The following is a 17,643-nucleotide window of genomic DNA, read 5'->3' as shown; positions in this document are numbered from 1 at the left end:
GGAAAAGAAAGCAAGACCCATCAATATGCTGTCTGCAAGAGACTCATTTTAGACCCAAAGACACCTCCAGGTTGAAAGTGAGAGGGTAGAGAACCATTTATCATGCTAATGGACATTAAAAGAAAGCTGGGTTGGCAATCCTCATATCAGACAAATGTAGACACATAGACCAATGGAACAGAATAGAGACTCCAGAAATGGACCCTCAACTTTATGGTCAACTAATCTTCAACAAAGCAGGAAAAAACATCCAGTGGAAAAAAGACAGTCTCTTCAATAAATGGTGCTGGGAAAATTGGACAGCTATATACAGAAGAATGAAACTTGACCACTCTCTCACACCATACACAAAGATAAACTCCAAAAGGATGAAAGACTTCGATGTGAGACAGGAATCCATCAAAATCATGGAGGAGAACATAGGCTGTAACCTCTTCTACATCGGCCACAGCAACTTCTTTCATGACACGTCTCCAAAGGCAAAGGAAACAAAAGAAAAAACAAACTTTTGGGACTTCATCAAGATAAAAAGTTTCTGCTCAGCAAAGGAGACAGTCATCAAAGAGGCAACCCACAGAATGGGAGAAGATATTTGCAAATGAAACTACAGATAAAAAGGTGGTATCCAAGATCTATAAAGAACTTCTCAAACTCAATACACGAGAAACAAATAATCAAATCAAAAAATGGGAAGATATGAACAGACACTTTTCCAATGAAGACATACAAATGGTTAATAGACACATGAAAAAGTGTTCAAAATCATTAGCCATCAGGGAAATTCAAATCAAAACCACATTGAGATACCACCTTACACCAGTTAGAATGGCAAAAATTGATGAGGCAAGAAACAACAAATGTTGGAGAGGATGTGGAGAAAGGGGAACCCTCTTCCACTGTTGGTGGGAATGCAAGTTGGTACAGCCACTTTGGAAAACAGTGTGGAGGTCCCTCAAAAAGTTAAAAATAGAGCTACCCTATAACCCAGCAATTGCAGTACTGGGTATTTACCCCAAAGATACAGACGTAATGAAGAGAAGGACCATACAGACCCCAATGTTCATAGCAGCATTGTCCACAATAGCTTAAGTGTGGAAGGAGCCGAGATGCCCTTCAACAGATGAATGGATAAAGATGTGGTCCATATATACAATGGAATAGTACTCAGCCATCAGAAAGAACGATTACCCAACATTTGTAGCAACATGGACAGGACTGGAAGAGATTATGCTAAGTGAAATAAATCAAGCAGAGACAATTATCATATGGTTTCACTCATTTGTAGAACATAAGGAATAGCGGGGAGATTGGTAGGAGAAGAAAGGGAAGAATGAAGAGGGAGGTAAACAGAAGGGGAATGAACCACAAGAGACTATGGACCCTGGGAAACAAACTGAGGGTTTCAGAGGGGGGGTGGGGTGGGGGGGATGGGCTAGCCCGGTGATGGGTATTAAGGAGGGCATGTATTGCATGGAGCATTGGGTGTTATACGCAAACAATGAATCATGGAACACTACATCAAAAACTAATGATGTACTGTATGGCGACAAACATAATAAAAAATTTAAAAAAAATAAAACCAAAGACAGAGAGGAGGAAGGACACTGTATCATAATTGAAGGGTCTATCCAACAAGAAGATCTAACAATTATAAATATTTATGCCCCTAACATGGGAGCAGTCAATTATATAAACCAATTAATAACAAAATTAAAGAAACACATTGATAATAATATGCTAATAGGGGATTTTAACACCCCACTCACTGCAATGGACAGATTGTCTAAGCAGATCAACAAAGCAACAAGGGCTTTGAATGACACACTGGACCCCATGATCTTCACAGATACATTCAGAGCAGTCCATCCTAAAGCAACAGAATATACATTCTTCTCGGGTGCACGTGGAACATTCACCAGAATAGATCATATACTGGGTCACAAATTAGGTCTCAATCAGTACCAAAAAATTGAGATTATTTCCTGCATATTTTCATGCTTTAAAACTTTCACTCAATCACAAGAGGAAATTTGGAAGGAACACAAATACATGGAGGTTAAAAAAGAACCTTACTAAAGAATGAATGGGTCAACCAGGAAATTAAAGAGTTAAAAAATTTCGTGGAAAGAAATGAAAATGAAAACATAACTGTTCAAAACTTTTGGAATGCAGTAAAGGCGGTCCTAAGAGGGAAGTATATAGCAATACTAACCTTTCTCAAGAGTAAGAAAAGTCTCAAATACACAACTTAACCTTATACCTAATAGAGCTGGAGAAAGAACAGCAAATAAAGTCTAAACCCAATAGCAGAAGAGAATTAATAAAGACTAGAGCAGAAATCAATGAAATAGAAACCAAAAGAACAGTGGAACAGATCAACAAAATTAGGAGCTTGTTCTTTGAAAGAATTAATGAGATCCATAAGCCCCTAGCCAGGCTTACCAAAAAGAAAAGAGAAGGGACCCAAATAAAGAAAATCATGAATAAAGGAGTAGAGATCACAACCATCACTAAAGAAATACAAAAAATTGTAAGAACGTATTATGAGCAACAATATACCAACAAATTAGGCAATCTGGAAGAAATGGATGCATTCCTGGAAACTGATAAACTACCGAAACTGAAAAAGGAAGAAATAAAAAACCTGAACAAACCCATAACCGGCGAGGAAATTGAAGCAGTAATTAAAAATCTCCCAACAAGCAAGAGTCCAGGGCTGGACGGCTTCCCAGGGGAATTCTACCAAACATTTAAAGCAGCAATAATACCTATTCTTCTGAAGTGGTTTCAAAAAATAGAAATGGAAGGAAAACTTCCAAACTTGTTCTATGAGGCCAGCATTACCTTGATCCCAAAAGACCCCACCAAAAGAGAATTATAGACCAATATCCCTGATGAACATGGATGTGAAAATTCTCACCAAGATACTAGCCAATAGGATCCAACAGTACATTAGAAGGATTATTCACCATGACTAAGTAGACTTTGTTCCTGAGCTGCAAGGGTGGTTCAACATCCATAAACCAATGTGATACACCACATGGATAAAAGAAAGGGCAAGGACCATATGATCCTCTCAATAGATGCAGAAAAAGCATTTGACAAAGCACAGCATCCTTTCTTGATTAAAACTTCACAGTGTAAGGATAGAGGGAACATACCTCAATATCATAAAGCCATGTACGAAAAGCCCACAGCGAATATCATTCTCAATGGGGAAAAACTGAGAGCTTTTCCCCTCAAGTCAGGAACACGGCAAGGATGTCCACTCTCACCACTGTTGTTCAACATAGTACTAGAAGTCCTAGCCTCAGCAATCAGACAACAAAAAGAAATAAGAGGCATCCGAATCAGCAAAGAAGTCGTCAAACTCTCACTCTTTGCAGATGACATGATACTCTATATGGAAAACCCAAAAGACTTCCACCCCAAAATTGCTAGAACTCATGCAGGAATTCAGCCAAGTGGCAGGATATAGAAATCAATGCACAGAAATCAGTTGCATTTCTATATACTAACAATGAGACAGAAGAAATTAAGGAATCGATCCCATTTACAATTGCACTAAAACCCATAAGATACCTAGGAATAAACCTAATCAAAGAAGCAAAGGATCTGTACTCAGAAAACTATAGAACACTCATGAAAGAAATTGAAGAAGACACAAAGAAATGGAAAAACGTTTCATACTCACAGGTTGGAAGAACAAATATTGTTAAAATATCTATGCTACCCAAAGCAATCTACACATTGAATGCAATCCCTATCAAAATACCATCAATATTTTTTCAGAGCTGGAAAAAATAATCTTAAAATTTGTATGGAACCAGAAAAGACCTGAATAGCCAAAGGAATGTTGAAAAAGAAAACCAAAGTTAGTGGCATCACAGTTCCCAGAATTCAAGCCATATTACAAAGCTGTAATCATCAAGACAGTATGGTACTGGCACAAAAACAGACACAGAAATCAATGGAACAGAATAGAGAACCCAGAAATGGACCCTCAACTCTATGGTCAACTACTTTTTGACAGAGCAGGAAAGAATATCCAATGGAAAAAAGTTTCTTCAACAAATGATGTTGGGAAAATTGGACAGCCACATACAGAAGAATGAAACTGCGACATTTTCTTACACCATACACAAAAATAAACTAAAAATGGATGAAAGACCGAAATGTCAGACAGGAATCCATCAAAATCCTAGAGGAGAACACAGGCAGCAACCTCTTCGACCTCAGCCACAGCAACTTCTTGCTAGACATGTCTCCAAACGCAACGGAAACAAAAGCAAAAATGAACTATTGGGACTTCATCAACATAAGAAGCTTTTCCAGAGCAAAGGGAACAGTCAACAAAATTAAAGGCAACCTACAGAATGGGAGAAGGTATTTGCAAATGTCATATCAGATAAAGGGATAGTATCTGAAATCTATAAAGAACTTATCAAACTCAACACCCAAAAAACAAAAGATCCAGTCAAGAAGTGGGCAGAAGACACAGACATTTCTCCAAAGACGACATCCAAATGGCCAAGAGACACATGAAAAAATGCTCAACATCACTCGGCATCAGGGAAATACAAATCAAATCCACAATGAGATACTACCTCACACCAGTCAGAACGGCTAAAATTAACAACTCCAGAAACAACAGGTGTTGGTGAGGATGTGGAGAAAGGGGAAACCACCTACACTGATGGTGGGAATGCGAGCTGGTGTAGCCATTCTGGAAAACAGTATGGAGGTTCCTCAAAAAGTTAAAAATAGAGCTATTCTACAACCCAGAAATTTCATTACTAGATATTTATCCAAAGGATACAAACAGTGATTTGAAGAGCACCCACACCCCAATATTTATAGCAGCAATGTTCACAATAGCCAAACTATGGAAAGAGCCCAGATGTCCGTTGACAGATGAATGGATAAAGAAGGTGTGGTATACACACACACACACACACACACACACACACACACACAATGGAATACTACTCAGCCATCAAAAAGAATGCAATCTTGCCATTTGCAATGATGAGGCTGGAACTAGAGGGTATTATGCTAAGCAAAATAAGTCAATCAGAGAAAGACAATTATCATATGATTTCACTTATACGTGGAATTTAAGAAACAAAACAGAGAAACATAGGGAAGGGAAGGAAAAATAAAATAAGATGAAAATAGGGAGGCAAACCATAAGAGACTCTTAATCATAGGAAACAAATTGAGGGTTGCTGGAGGGGAGGTGGGTGGGGGGATGGGGTAACTGGGCGATGGGCATTAAGGAGGGCACGTGATGTAATGAGCACTGGGTGTTACATGCTACTGATGAATCACTAAATTCTACCTCTGAAACTAATACAGTGCATATTAATTAAATTGAATTTAAATAAATATAAATAAATAAATAAATCACCTATCTCTGGCTCCTTTGGCAGGATAGACTTACTGCCCCAGAGCCTTTACCAGCTGGTTTGGATAATGCGTAGTCTTCCTCTTGCACCTGGGTGGAAGCCCTGACACCTGCCACATCTGAACTTTGATGCCTGGATCTTGATCTTATATAGGAAGCCCGGCAGCTTGGCTGTCAGGCAGACCTGAGTTCAAATCCTGACTCTGCCACGAGTCAGCTGGGTAATGCTGTCTGAGCCTCCATTTTCTCATCTTTGCAAAGGGGATAATGACAGCCCCACCTCTGGGAGCGTTGGGGGATTGAATGAGAGGAAGCCGGGAAGCATTTCGCAAGGTGCTGGCTGACAGGGAAAGCTGTGAGAATCATCGTTAAGTGCGACTCATCCACCCAGAGGGAAAGGAAGCGAGTGGAAGGTGTGGACCGGTCTCAGGGCCCGCCCTTGCAGCCTCCGAATTTGCCATTGAACGAATGAAAAGAAACGAAACGCAAGAAACTTACACAAAGTTTTCGAAGCACATGGTGGGGCCCACGACGTTGGCGGCTCCGCTGCTGATTTTAAAGGCAAAGAAGTTGTCTGGACAGGGCTTGCTGAGGCCGCACTTGGTCTTCACGGCCTCTGTGGAGGGAACAGACCAACCTCGGTGCTGGCAGCTCGGGACGGGGCGCCGGAGGAGGCAGGGGAGAGGGCGGGGGAGCAGGCTCGGGACCCAGCGCAGACAAGCCTCCCCAAGCCGCCTTCGCGCACCGCCTCAGTCTGGGGGGCTTGCCCCTTTCTGGGCGCACAGCGCCTCCAGCCACCCCGTCAAAGACGCAGGGCACCGGCTGTGTGGCTGACCACCCTCGAGTTCGTTTTCAGGGTTAGCACGACAGCTCTAGCTCCAGCACGGAGCCTGGCTCTGCTTAGGACCCGCGTCCTCTGCGTGCGGCCCTCACAGGGCACGCGGAAGGCGGGAGATGTACGTAGGGCCTCCAAACACAGCTGCTGGGCTGCTCCGTCCTCCGCGGCCTCTTTGTGAGCTGGGATATCCGTCACCTGTGCTTTCGGCCCCGCAGGTTCTGATTTATATTAATGCCCCCCCCTTTTTAAATACCACCTGACAGTTTGGAAAGTACCCTTAGGGAGGACTGCGTAAACACGGAATTAGAGAAAGTGTCCCTGCAAAGGGAAAGCCGTGATCGAGCAGCCTCTCTCCAGCCCGGAGCCGCGCATCTGGCTGAGCTCCGGCAGCACCCGCTTGGAGCAAACGCACAGGCTTCCTGAGAGAAGCTGCAGCCGCTGAGGGAGGTGGTAGGCACTGCGGCAAGCATTTTACATTTATGATCTTGTTAAATCGTGCCGCTTACTCCTGTGCCTGGCACGTAGTAGGCACTCAGTAAATTTTCACGGAATGAACGCACAGAGCGTTGGGCAGGGCTAGGCTCGAGACTGGGAGAATCCATGTGGTCAGGGTGATGAGGATCTTGCCAGCCTCTAGGGAGCCTTTACGTGCATCAGGGAAAAGTGCCCCTCTGGGGGGACACAACGCACTGGTGCGAGCCTTGGCAAGCCCGTGGCACTTCTGAGTAGGTAAAGCTGCTCCTTCCTAGGAGTGAATGCCACTCACGCCAGGGTACCCTCGACAGGTGGGCAGCCCTGCAGGTCTGCGTGGAATGCCTATCCTAGGCTCTCTGCCCTGCCCTTCCCCCCACCCCAAGTTTTAATCCACCCACCTGATGGGTATAACCAGAGCTCAAACCAGGACATTGTCACCAGGATGGGGGCCAGGAGCAGAGACATAAGGGGCTGTTAGGGGATGAGTGGGTGTCTGGGCCTATGGCTGGAGATGTGGGGACCTGACTCCCCTTCCCCACCTTCTGGAGAGGACCCTTCTCAGGAGGCCCAGCACCTGCCTGAAGGTGAGATGAGGCTGAGGATGAGGCTGGGGAGGGGTCCTCCTCTCCTATGAGCCTTGGGCCCTAACCTCAGGTCCCCCGTCCCCTCATGGAGAGGCCAGTTTTCTCTTGAGGCCAGACGTTCTCACCTGTGCTGGAGGGATTGTTCCAGGCCCTGGATATCACCCTAGAGTTTGCCCAGAGTCTAATCAACTGCAGCTAAGTCTGATAAACCTGATGTCAACAGGCTGGCTTAAGCGGGCTTTCCAGAATTGATTTTCTGACCATAAAGCCTTCACGGTCCAGCTACTGGATGAAGGGGATGATGTCCAGGGGGTTCAGCCACTGGGAGGCAGGGGATTTGCTCTCTGGGTTCGGGGTGGGGGGCTGCCCCCACCAGCTGTCTCAAACCCTGAGACCCAAGCCCTCTGGAAACCCCTAGTGCTGTTGCTGAGGGCGTGAAGCTGAGCACGGGAGGGGGAGAGGTCAGGAAATGTGGGCTGCTCTTCCGTAATCAGCGGCGTGACTTGCCAGAAGTCTCTCCCTTTACCTTTGCCAGCTGTAAAATGAGGGAGCTGGTTTAGATCAGGGTTGTCAAATAGCTTTTCTCTGAACTGTCAGTGCATCTGCTCTTAGAGGCTTAATGATAAAGCTGTAGAGACTACCTGCGGGCCCGCGGGCAAGTGCTGGATTGACTGGCAATGTCGAGCAGGAGGGTGGGCGGGGCAGGAGGCAGCATGTGTGCCTGGATTTGCCCTGGCCCTAGCAGATGATGCCTGAGTGCTTGTTTGCACCAAGATGCCATGACTCTGTCTACTTCAGAATATGACTCAGGACGCTCAGGTCAATGGAGTCGCAGGTGTGGGGCGAATGGTTTGTGTTGATCCATTTGGTCTCTGCTCTCTGTAATCCCACAGTGCACGGGGGCTCCCATGCCCTTCTCGGTCACAATTCTGCTCCTGGAACTATGACCCTCTTCAGTCACTACTATGTTGCGGTGGGAGAAGGGGGACTTGGAGATGTTGCCTCTTGCAAGGAGTGTTGAGAGGGTGGGCTCTGGGCTAGCCTGTGGGTGAACTCCAGCTCCACTATGTACCACTGTGTTGCCTTAGCCAAGATATTCCTACTTCTCTGAGCTTCATTGTGCCCACCTATAAAATGGGGATAATTATAGCACCTACCAGGGTTGCGGTGAGGATTGCCTGAGATGCCTGCAAAGCTCTGAATATGGTGTCTGGCACGTAGTAGGTCCTCCATCATCTTATCATCATCATCATCATCATCATCATCATAACTGTCCCTCCCTTCTACCTTCTGCACACTTTGGGAGCTGGGGTCTTTGCTGAGGCCCTGCTCGGGCGGCTGCAGTGTCCAGCATTGGAGGCCTGGGCATTCCCACTTCCCAGTGCCTGACTCTGGGGCTCTGCAGGGAGCCATGGTCTCCCCCGCAGCCCCACACATTCCTGGCTCTAGGCCTTTGCCATTCCCTCCCTGATGCCTCCTCTGACCTCATCCCATTGGAAGAGGTAGCCCTCCCGGAGCCCAGAACACTTTGCCCTATCTCTCTCGGCACACTGGGCACTTCTGCCCCAACAGACAATCAGCACCCCTTTCTGTATGACTCTGGGGGCACCTGTAGTGCCCCACATGGCCCCTGATACTTTGGAACAGGAACTGTGAACCAACCCTGGGGTCGCTGCTTGATGATGATAAGCACAGCGCCCATCTTCAGGGCTCTGGCTCAGTGGGGGTCAGAGTGGGGAGGTGGCTGTGCAGGGCCGGGTGCTGTGACAAGGGTGGCAATCCAGACTGCAGGGCGGGGGGACTGGGGAAGGGAGAGTTGAGTCATCTCCATCAGTCTGAATGGCTGAAAGGAGGCCACTACTGCTACAGGGCTCGGGGGCTTCAGAAGGCACCATCGGGCCATGAGAGGAGAGAGCTGGGCAGATTCTGGACACCAGGATTTTTCTAAGGCCTGCAGGGCCAGTAGGAGCAGTGCTGGGAAATCTCACCCTAAGGCAAAGGCGGGGCTGGGGTGATACTCACTGATCTCCTTGGAGTTCGAACCTGCTGGAGAGAAGACACAATCTTGTTAGTGAGAAAATGCTTTGGGTGCCCCCTGCTGGAGGCTGGAGGCTGGAGGCTGGAGGCTGGAGGCTGGAGGCTGGAGGCTGGAGGCTGGCACTGGCCTGGCCTGGCCAAGGATTCTCCTCCTGTGGGGGATGTTGAAGTGAGCTCTAAAAGTCCCACCCTGTCAGGGAGCCCTCTCTCACTTACTGCTGCCACCCCTTCACTCGCACACACATACACACGCACACACAGCACTTCCTACTCTAACAGGGCATGTTATTAAATGCATAAAATAAAATAGATTAGAATGGAAACCAACTATATATCAGTATAATAATAAAATATTAAAACATAAATTTGTACTACAGTAATATATATACTTCTATATTAATGCATTAAATAATAAGGTGGGGGGTGTGTGCAGCCAGACTAGGAACCTCTGAAGAAAATGAATATTACCCCTTCCAGTGGCTGAACGTTCATGGTTTTCGATGGCCCCTTTTCCCACTGGTTGCATGTCCTGTCACTGTAAGCATTTCTCGAGACTGGATCATCACTTCTGTTTTTGTATATTCTGTAATTAAGTCCATTTGTCTTCCCGACTCAGACCATGAGCGGGGCCCACATGTTTCTCATTTTGGGGTCCCTGGGACCTAACACAGAATAGTTGCTCCATGACTGTTGGTTGGAGGTGTTGATTCATCAGACTTCAGGTGGCTGAGTTCTGGGGTGTACTTTCAAACCTGTCCTCTCTCTCACTTCAGGCTGGGGCTCTCTTCTCTAGAGGATGCCCCTGAGCTCCACTTCTGCTCTGAGCCTCCTACACTGACCTGGGCCCATCTCTTCCCAGGCTGTCAGCACAGCCAAGTCCATCTCTGTAAAAGCAGTGCCCTGGGGCTGGGGAAATGGTGGCCCCCATGGGTCTATCTAATTCATCCTGACATGGGTGTGAGCCGCGCTTGACAAGAAGTGGGTGAGGTGCGGGATCTCGGAGACTCCTCTCTAGGGTGACTGGCTTCTAGCTGCTGTGAAGCTATGAGCTAGCCTGGGCCACTAGAGGTTATTAAGTTTGACTATGTCAGTGGAGGTGGTTCTCTAAATACAAGGAGGACAAATGCAAAGGCATAAACCCCTTCCCTTTCTTTCTTTCTTTTGAAAGGATTTGGACCTGGGAGACTTGCGTTCCCATTCCTGCTGACATCTATAAGGGAAATTTGGGCAACTTTTTTTCTCCCTGAAGCTCTCCAAGCTTCTCTTTTCTTAGACTACACATAAAACCACACCATGAGGTCACGTATGAGTCCACTCCACAACCATGGATCACCTCATGGGGCCATTTGTGCAGATTATATGAGATTATGCATGTAAGCAACTGCTATCTATTACTCATCCATCATCCACCCATATATTATTCATTTGCCCGTCCATTATCCACTCATCTATCCGTCTACCCATCTATCCATCCATCCACCCATCCATCACCCATCTACTCATGTGTCTATCTACCCATCCATCATTCATCTATCATCCACCCACCCACCCATCCATGCATTTACGCATCCATCCACCCATTCATCATCTCTCCATCCACCCACCGACCCACCCACCATCCACCAATCCACCCATCTATCAACAATTCATCCATCCATCCATCATCCATCCATCCATCATCCATCTATCCATCCATCATCCATCCATCCATCCACCCATCATCTATCCAGCCACCTATCCATTCATCCACCTATACATCCATCCGTTCACCCATCCTTCCATCCACCATCCACCAATCCATGCTTCCATCATCCATTCATTTTTCTTTCATTCACCAAATGTTTACTGAGCATCTGTTCTGCACTGAGTGCTAGAGAAATGGATGTACACAAGATAAAATCCTTGCCTTCAAGAAGCCTACATTCTAGGGGATGGTAACCCAAAACAACCAACTAGACAAATAAATAAACACCCTAATGATGGATGATGGTGAAGCTCTGAAGGAAATAGGCTGACATGAGGGGCTAAAGAAGAAGGAGGGGGCATGCTGCAACTGGGGTTGTTAGGGAAGGCCTCTCTGAGTAGGTCACATTTGAGCAGACACATGAAGTTGGAGAAGAGCTGGCTGTAGGGACATCTGTGCGAAGAGTGTTTCAGGAAGAGGCGACAGCACCTGCAGTTGGATGCCACTCAATGCTCAGTTTTGTCTCTCTTGGCTCCTTTCTCTCCCTCCCCCCTTTCTTCCTTCTTCCTCCCTCTGTCCTTTTTTTTCTTGGAATCACATTTCCAAATTGGCCCTTGATGCAGGCATATGTTATGGCCAGGGCCTTGGAACACTTCTCTGTTCCCCATGGGCTCCAGCCTTCCTGGCAGCTTCCACCCCCACAGAGGCTGGAGTCCCAAAGGCAGCCCACACCCCGCCATGTCTGGCTGCCTCCTGGGTCACCCACAGATGGCGGGAGGAATATCTTTGGCCCCATCCTGGTCCATAGTCCCTGTACCCAGCAGTGAGCCCCACTCACCCAGCCAGCGAGGCAGACGGATAGTTTTCATGGTTAAGCTGACGTAGCTGCGAATAAAGATCCATGTGGCGACCAGGGCAAAGACGAGGGCCAGGAGGCGAAGCACACCTGCAGAGCAAGCAGATACGGCCACGAAGCGTCATCACAAGGCCACATAGCAAGGCTACTTGTGAGTCCTTACCAAATCCCCCCAGTGAGACCATGTCATGAGACCCCACCAGGAGACCCCCTGTTGTAGCCCCAGACCAACGCCCACACCTTGGACCAGGTCAGGGGACCATGTGGTGAGACCGTGTGTGAATTCAGGCAATGATCAAATGGTGAGATCGTGCTGCAAGATTGCATGGCCACATTTCCTAAGGTGGGTCCACAGGGAGAAAGAGTTAGAAATGGTCCTTCCTGGGCTCCACTCAGCCATCCAGAGACAGACTCTTGAGGGGTGAGGCCTGGGAATCTGCACTTTTATCCAGCACCTTGAGGTGAGGCCTGAGAGGTGTGGCAGCCAAGCAGAAGGCAGGTTCTGCTGCAGACAGCCCGAGGGGGTGAGCCCAACGCCACAGGAGTCGGGAAGGCTGGGTCCAGAGCTCCGGGCAGCCACTGCTGCTGTGTGACCTCTGGCAGAAGCTCAGCCTCTCTGGGCAGGAATGCCCCAGTCACAGAGTGGACATGGCTCGACAGCTTTGCTTCTGAGCCCACAGCTTGTTGGGAGGGATGTGATGGTTGTCCCTAGTAGGCAGCCTCCAGGGTGGCTTGGGGCTGTGGCTGGTCCCTCACAGTTTCCATCATTCCCCCTGAAAGCCACCACAAAGAACCGCACGACGCTACCTACAGGAACACACTCTGCCTTGCTGACGTGGCTTCCCCGGGCTCACAGCCTGGCTGCTTCTGCATCAGTGGGGAGCAACCCCACACACAGGAGAGCCCCCCAGAGCTCCCGGTCTCACTCCCTTCCCTCACTCTCCCACGAGAGCCAGAAGTGGGCTCCACTACACCTCCCAGCACAGGGACTCTGGTGGCCCCACTGCCCTCGGGCCATGTTCTCTAGCTCTGCCCCTGACCTCTGTGTGGCCCTGAATTCAGCTCTGGGGTCTTGTGCTGGCCTCTGGCTACTTGGGATGGGGACGAAGGCCCCCTGGATCATGTACGGGCATGGCTCAGGTCTGTGGGAGTCCCTCATCTTCTGGGGCACAGTGTGGCTGGAGGCACCCAGAATTCTCCCTGGGTATCAGTTCACATTCTACATATATCCTGTTCGTGGCAGCACGCCAACAGCTTTCACATACATTATCTCAGTTCATCCTCACGGTAAACCTCCGTTGGATACTACTGATCATTCCCATTTTGCAGATGAGGAGACAGGCTCAGGGAGGCGGTCACTTGGCTGGTAAGTGACAGAGGTTGCGTTTGAACCCAGAAAAGTGCACTGATTCTAAAACTTGTGCTCTTAACTTCCTCACAGCTATTTGGGAATATAAATGAGTTGTGTCCATTTCTTACTTGGTGCCTCAGTTTCCCTATCTGTACAAACAGGGTACATACAGCATGAGAGCATGGACGAGAAGGCAAAGGCTGCTCCTCGTGCCCAGTCCTGTGGTGTGAAGATTCTAGGATAGCCCTCCTTGAGCCCTCACTTCCTTCCAGGGTCAGGTATTTCCCAAATAGGGTCAGTCCCTGTGATCCCAGGTGGTGGGGCCATGATGCCAAAGCTTCTCCAGCCCTTCAGCCTCGGGGCAGCAAGTTGCCTTTTCCCCATCTTCCAGGCTCCCCCGGATGGGTTTCCTCCTGGAGTTAGTCTGGTCTGAACATTCGAGAGCATAGACAGCCAAAAAACCTCTGCGTCCAGGGACTGGCTGCATTCCTGATAAAAAAATGATTCCTAAACCAGTATCAGACCTCAACCTTGAGACTTTGAATCCTCGGAACGTGGCCCCTACCTGACACTCTCATCTTGTCCAGGTGAGGAGCGGCTTGCGGTCAACGTTAGCCTGTGGAGAGAAGGAAATCAAATTGGAAACTGGCACCTGGGGTCTGAAAATGAGTAAGATGGACGATCAGGGACGGGTACCTCCGACGGAGGAGATCACAGCCCTTTCAGTTTGGTTCCTCACCACCTGCCATCTGTTTGCTCTCTGCCTCCACCTGTCCTTCACTTTTGCCCCTAGAATTTTATATTCAATTCAACATGTCTTTTTTGAGTGCAGAGATTGTTAGGTAGAGGAAGGTGTAGTCTGCCAGCCGCTGTCTCTTGGAGGATTTATTTGTCCGTCCATCCATCCATCCATCCATCCATCCATCCATCCATCCAAGCTTCCACCCGTCCATCCTTCCGTCCCTCCAGCTAGCTGAGAGACACTGAGCTAGCTTGCTCTAGTAAAACCGTCAGGAAGCTCAAGCAATTTCTGCGTAAGGGCCAACATGAAGAGTAAAGAGAGAACGCTCACATCACCGGTCAGTTTGTGCCGGCTGCTATACATGCAACTATCTCCTCTCATCCTCACACTCCTCCGTTTTAGGGGTCGGGAAGCCAAGACTCACCATGGGCAAGCCCACACTTACTCAGCTTGTAAGGGTCACAGTCAGAATTTGGGTGCAGGTCTCCACTGCCCAATCCCCACAGGGTCCCACTCTCAGGGCCTTTTGTCCCAGAGGAGAGTTGACATTGGAGTTTCCTCCCTTCTTGAGCACAAGGCAGGGGTAGGGTTACCCTTGGCCGCACCTTTCACCTGTGCCACCCCCCAGGTGCTGGGCGGTTACCAGGGATTCAGCAGCTGTGAAGACCCCCAGCAGGTCTCTAGGAACCTAGGGGAGGGGAGTGCAGGGCTGGTAGTAACTGTTCCAAGTCTCTGAACCCCCACAGCTGGAGGGCTCTGACTGCAAGGACTTGCTTCCACTACTTTTCCTACCCCTTCCCCACTCCAGAATCTTCTTTATCCTAAGAATCCATCTCAACAGATACCGCCTCCAAAGCCCAACCACCAAGCACCCAGGTAAGAGGCAGGAGGCTTTAGTGCCTGCCACGGAAGCAGTAGGGAGGGGTCAGTCCTTGATATTTAAACAAAAGCAAGGGCAAATCTACATTTCCTTCTGATAAGTATGAAAATGTTCCCACCCACTCTGGCCTACTGTCTAGGTCCTTCCAGGTGAGAAAGGTGAGCGGGTACCTGACCCCACCCACAGTGATTTTGTAGAACTTTTACTTCCTGAAATTCAAATTATCACCCTCTCCCCCACCCCCGTTTTGTTTTTGTTTTTTTTTTTTTTCAGATACAATTGTATATTATGCTTTTGAATGTTCATAGGCTCTGCCCTACAGTCTGGGAGCCCAGGGCCCTGGATGACGTTGGAAGGTCGTTCCGTGGGATCCACACATGTGGAGCGCCCAGCAGAGCTGGGAGCCGGACAGGATGAAAGGATGGGAACATGGTCAGGTAGATGAGGGTGCATAGATGACCGGACAGACGCTGATACCGACAGAGAGCATGCCAGAGACAGAACCTGGAGAGACAAAGGACAAGGGGCAGAGGGGACAGCAGAGATACAGACAGGGACACAGGAGAAAGAAGAAGACAGGGACAGAGGAGGAAAGCAGACAAAGGGGCAGAGGTAAAGAGCAAATACTCAGGACATTCATTCACCCAGATTCAGAAAGAGAAAGAGTGCCATTCGGAGAGAGAGAGGAGAGACGTAGGACAGAGATAGAGGCTGGGGCGCATACCTGGGTGGGGGGGCTAGCTTCTCACAGTCCTGCCCATGCCAAGCAGGGATTCTGGCTTCAGGGCAGCAGGGTGGGGAGGGGCAGGGGTGGGGAGGGTTCTTCCAGCCTGATGTCCCTCCTAGCTGAGTCCCCGATTGTCCCCTCAGCACCTGCCGGGCTATTCAGTCTCCTGAGTCTCCAACTGGCTCGCCCTGCCAGCCCGTGGGTGGTCTGGAGTCTCCAGCTCCAAGACTGGCGTCCTGGGCTCCGGGACTGGTCTGCTGGGGGTGGGGAGGGAGGGAGAAAGGCACTTGGGACTGGTACTAAGGGTGGGGCAAGAATTCCCTCCGCAGCCACCCAAACCCCAAAGTTTCTTTCTTACTTGTTCCTGCGAGAATGTCTGTCGCAACCTGTTATTCAGGTTACGGAGCTGTGGGGCAAAGGCACGGGGAGAAAGGTCTGACTGCCCTTGCGCACATATGGTGGCCCCAGGGTAGTATGTGGTCACAGGGCTGGTGGGGTGGGAGGGTGGAGGGTGGAAAGGAGGGGATGGAGGTGGAGGGGTGGGGAGGAGGAAGGCAGAGCCTATTGTCCGCCCTCACTGTCCTGAGCCTCTCCCTTTGTCCTGCCCCTCCCCTTGGACCCCTATGGATTTCTGGCTGTAGGTCTGGCCAGGTGGTACGTAAGTCACAAGCGTGCTTTGCTTTTCTGCGGCAGGCCTGGTCTCCTGCAGGCCCCATACAATGCTGAGCACAGAGGAAGTGCTCAGTGAATATTTGGGGACTGAATGAACTGGTTTCTTGCATAGTCCTGAAAGGTTAGGACAATGAAACCACTGTATAGAGAAGGAAGCTGAAGTTCAGAGAGGGCAAGTGACTTGTCTAAGGCCACACAGCCACTTGTGGATTTCATTTCTGAAGCAGTCTCTGTGCAGTCACGGGATGGCAGGCTGGGCGTTAGGCTGGGGGTATGGCTATGAGCAAGACATGCTCTGGACCATCTCTGAGCCTTTGCACTGCTACTCCCTGTCTGTCTCTGCCTGCGACACTCCTACGTCTACTTCAGGTCTCAGTGTAGAAGTCACTTCCTCTGGGAAGCCTTTCTTGACCCCCCAAATCAAGGTTAAACACCCATCATGGCACCCCATCCTGTCAAGAGGAGCTGGGCAGTCAGAGCCCTGTGATTTCTCTGTGGTTGGTTCAGGAGGGGACATGTGACCCAAAAAAGGCCAAACAGAGTTCTCCTGGGACAGCTCTTGGAATCGGGGGAGAGAGAAGCTATTTCTCCCCCGATGACCTTAAGCTGGACACCTGGGTGTCTGGGGCTGCTGGAGCCCCTTTCTCAGCTACTCTACCAACCCGCCAGGAGAGGCAAATGCTGGGGCTGTGCATGGGGCAGCGCTGTGGCCTTGGTCTGGAAAGGGTCAGGGAGGAAAAAGTGTGAGACGTCGGGAAAGAGGATGGACTTTGGGTCCATCAGACAGACCTGTGTTAGTCACTCTGTACTTGTGTGTTTGGGGGCACACTTCTCTGGGCCCTGGCTTCCTCCTATGTCAAATGAGGGTGATGCCATCCACCTGTCCTGAAAGGGGTGTCAGGCAGGGAGGCCGCCTTCTACAAGGGCTTTGCTGGTCTGATGACATCCCCCCGAGCCCTCCTCCCCGCCGGCAGGCCCCGTTCACCCTGCTGCTTCCTGCTGACACACCTCCTTGGCAGGAGTCCTATGCGGATGTTTGCTCTTCCTACGAAACCAAAATGCCATCACAGCCTGCTTGTTTGTGACATTTCTTAATGGTCCTAGGAGAGCTGGGACATCGGCTTCTTCCGGTTGCCTGGAGTCCTCTATACTCAGATGCCTTCGAACTCAACCCTGACCTGTCCCAGAGCCAAGATGGAGAAAGGCTGACTCTCTGTCCAGGCTAGGAGGGTTGAGGAAAGCACCTCAATGGAGAAATAAACGGATATTTCTCCTGCTTAAGTCTGGTCTCTGGTCCCTAAGGTCCTCAGGATAAAGGCCAAAGTATTTCACTGGCTTATAAGGCCTTGCATGATTTAAACCCTGGCATGAGAGTGACCTCATCATCTGCT

At 49.2% G+C, this 17,643-nt stretch overlaps 1 protein-coding gene across 2 annotated transcripts in view; it reads right to left on the bottom strand.

The window, feature by feature from the left end:
* The window catches only part of FAM3D (FAM3 metabolism regulating signaling molecule D), a 29,204-nt gene extending 12,944 nt beyond the window's left edge, over positions 1-16,260 (bottom strand). Inside the window, exons 1-5 of one of the 2 annotated variants that reach the window (XM_008703095.2) lie at positions 15,578-16,260; positions 13,797-13,847; positions 11,863-11,970; positions 9,326-9,349; positions 5,906-6,023 (exon numbers count right to left, since the gene is read on the bottom strand). In XM_008703095.2, coding sequence (XP_008701317.1) covers positions 5,906-6,023; positions 9,326-9,349; positions 11,863-11,970; positions 13,797-13,809 — 263 coding nt within the window. In that variant the 5' untranslated portion in view covers positions 13,810-13,847; positions 15,578-16,260. The remainder of the gene's footprint in view (positions 1-5,905; positions 6,024-9,325; positions 9,350-11,862; positions 11,971-13,796; positions 13,848-15,577) is intronic. The other variant, XM_008703096.2, reaches the window with a different exon arrangement.
* Between the last annotated feature and the right edge of the window lie 1,383 nt (positions 16,261-17,643).

This window comes from Ursus maritimus, unplaced genomic scaffold, assembly GCF_017311325.1.
Source record: "Ursus maritimus isolate PB19 unplaced genomic scaffold, ASM1731132v1 scaffold_14, whole genome shotgun sequence".
Lineage (NCBI taxonomy): Eukaryota > Metazoa > Chordata > Mammalia > Carnivora > Ursidae > Ursus > Ursus maritimus.
Note: the sequence above shows the minus strand (reverse complement) of the source record. Positions and strands in the feature narration are given on the sequence as shown.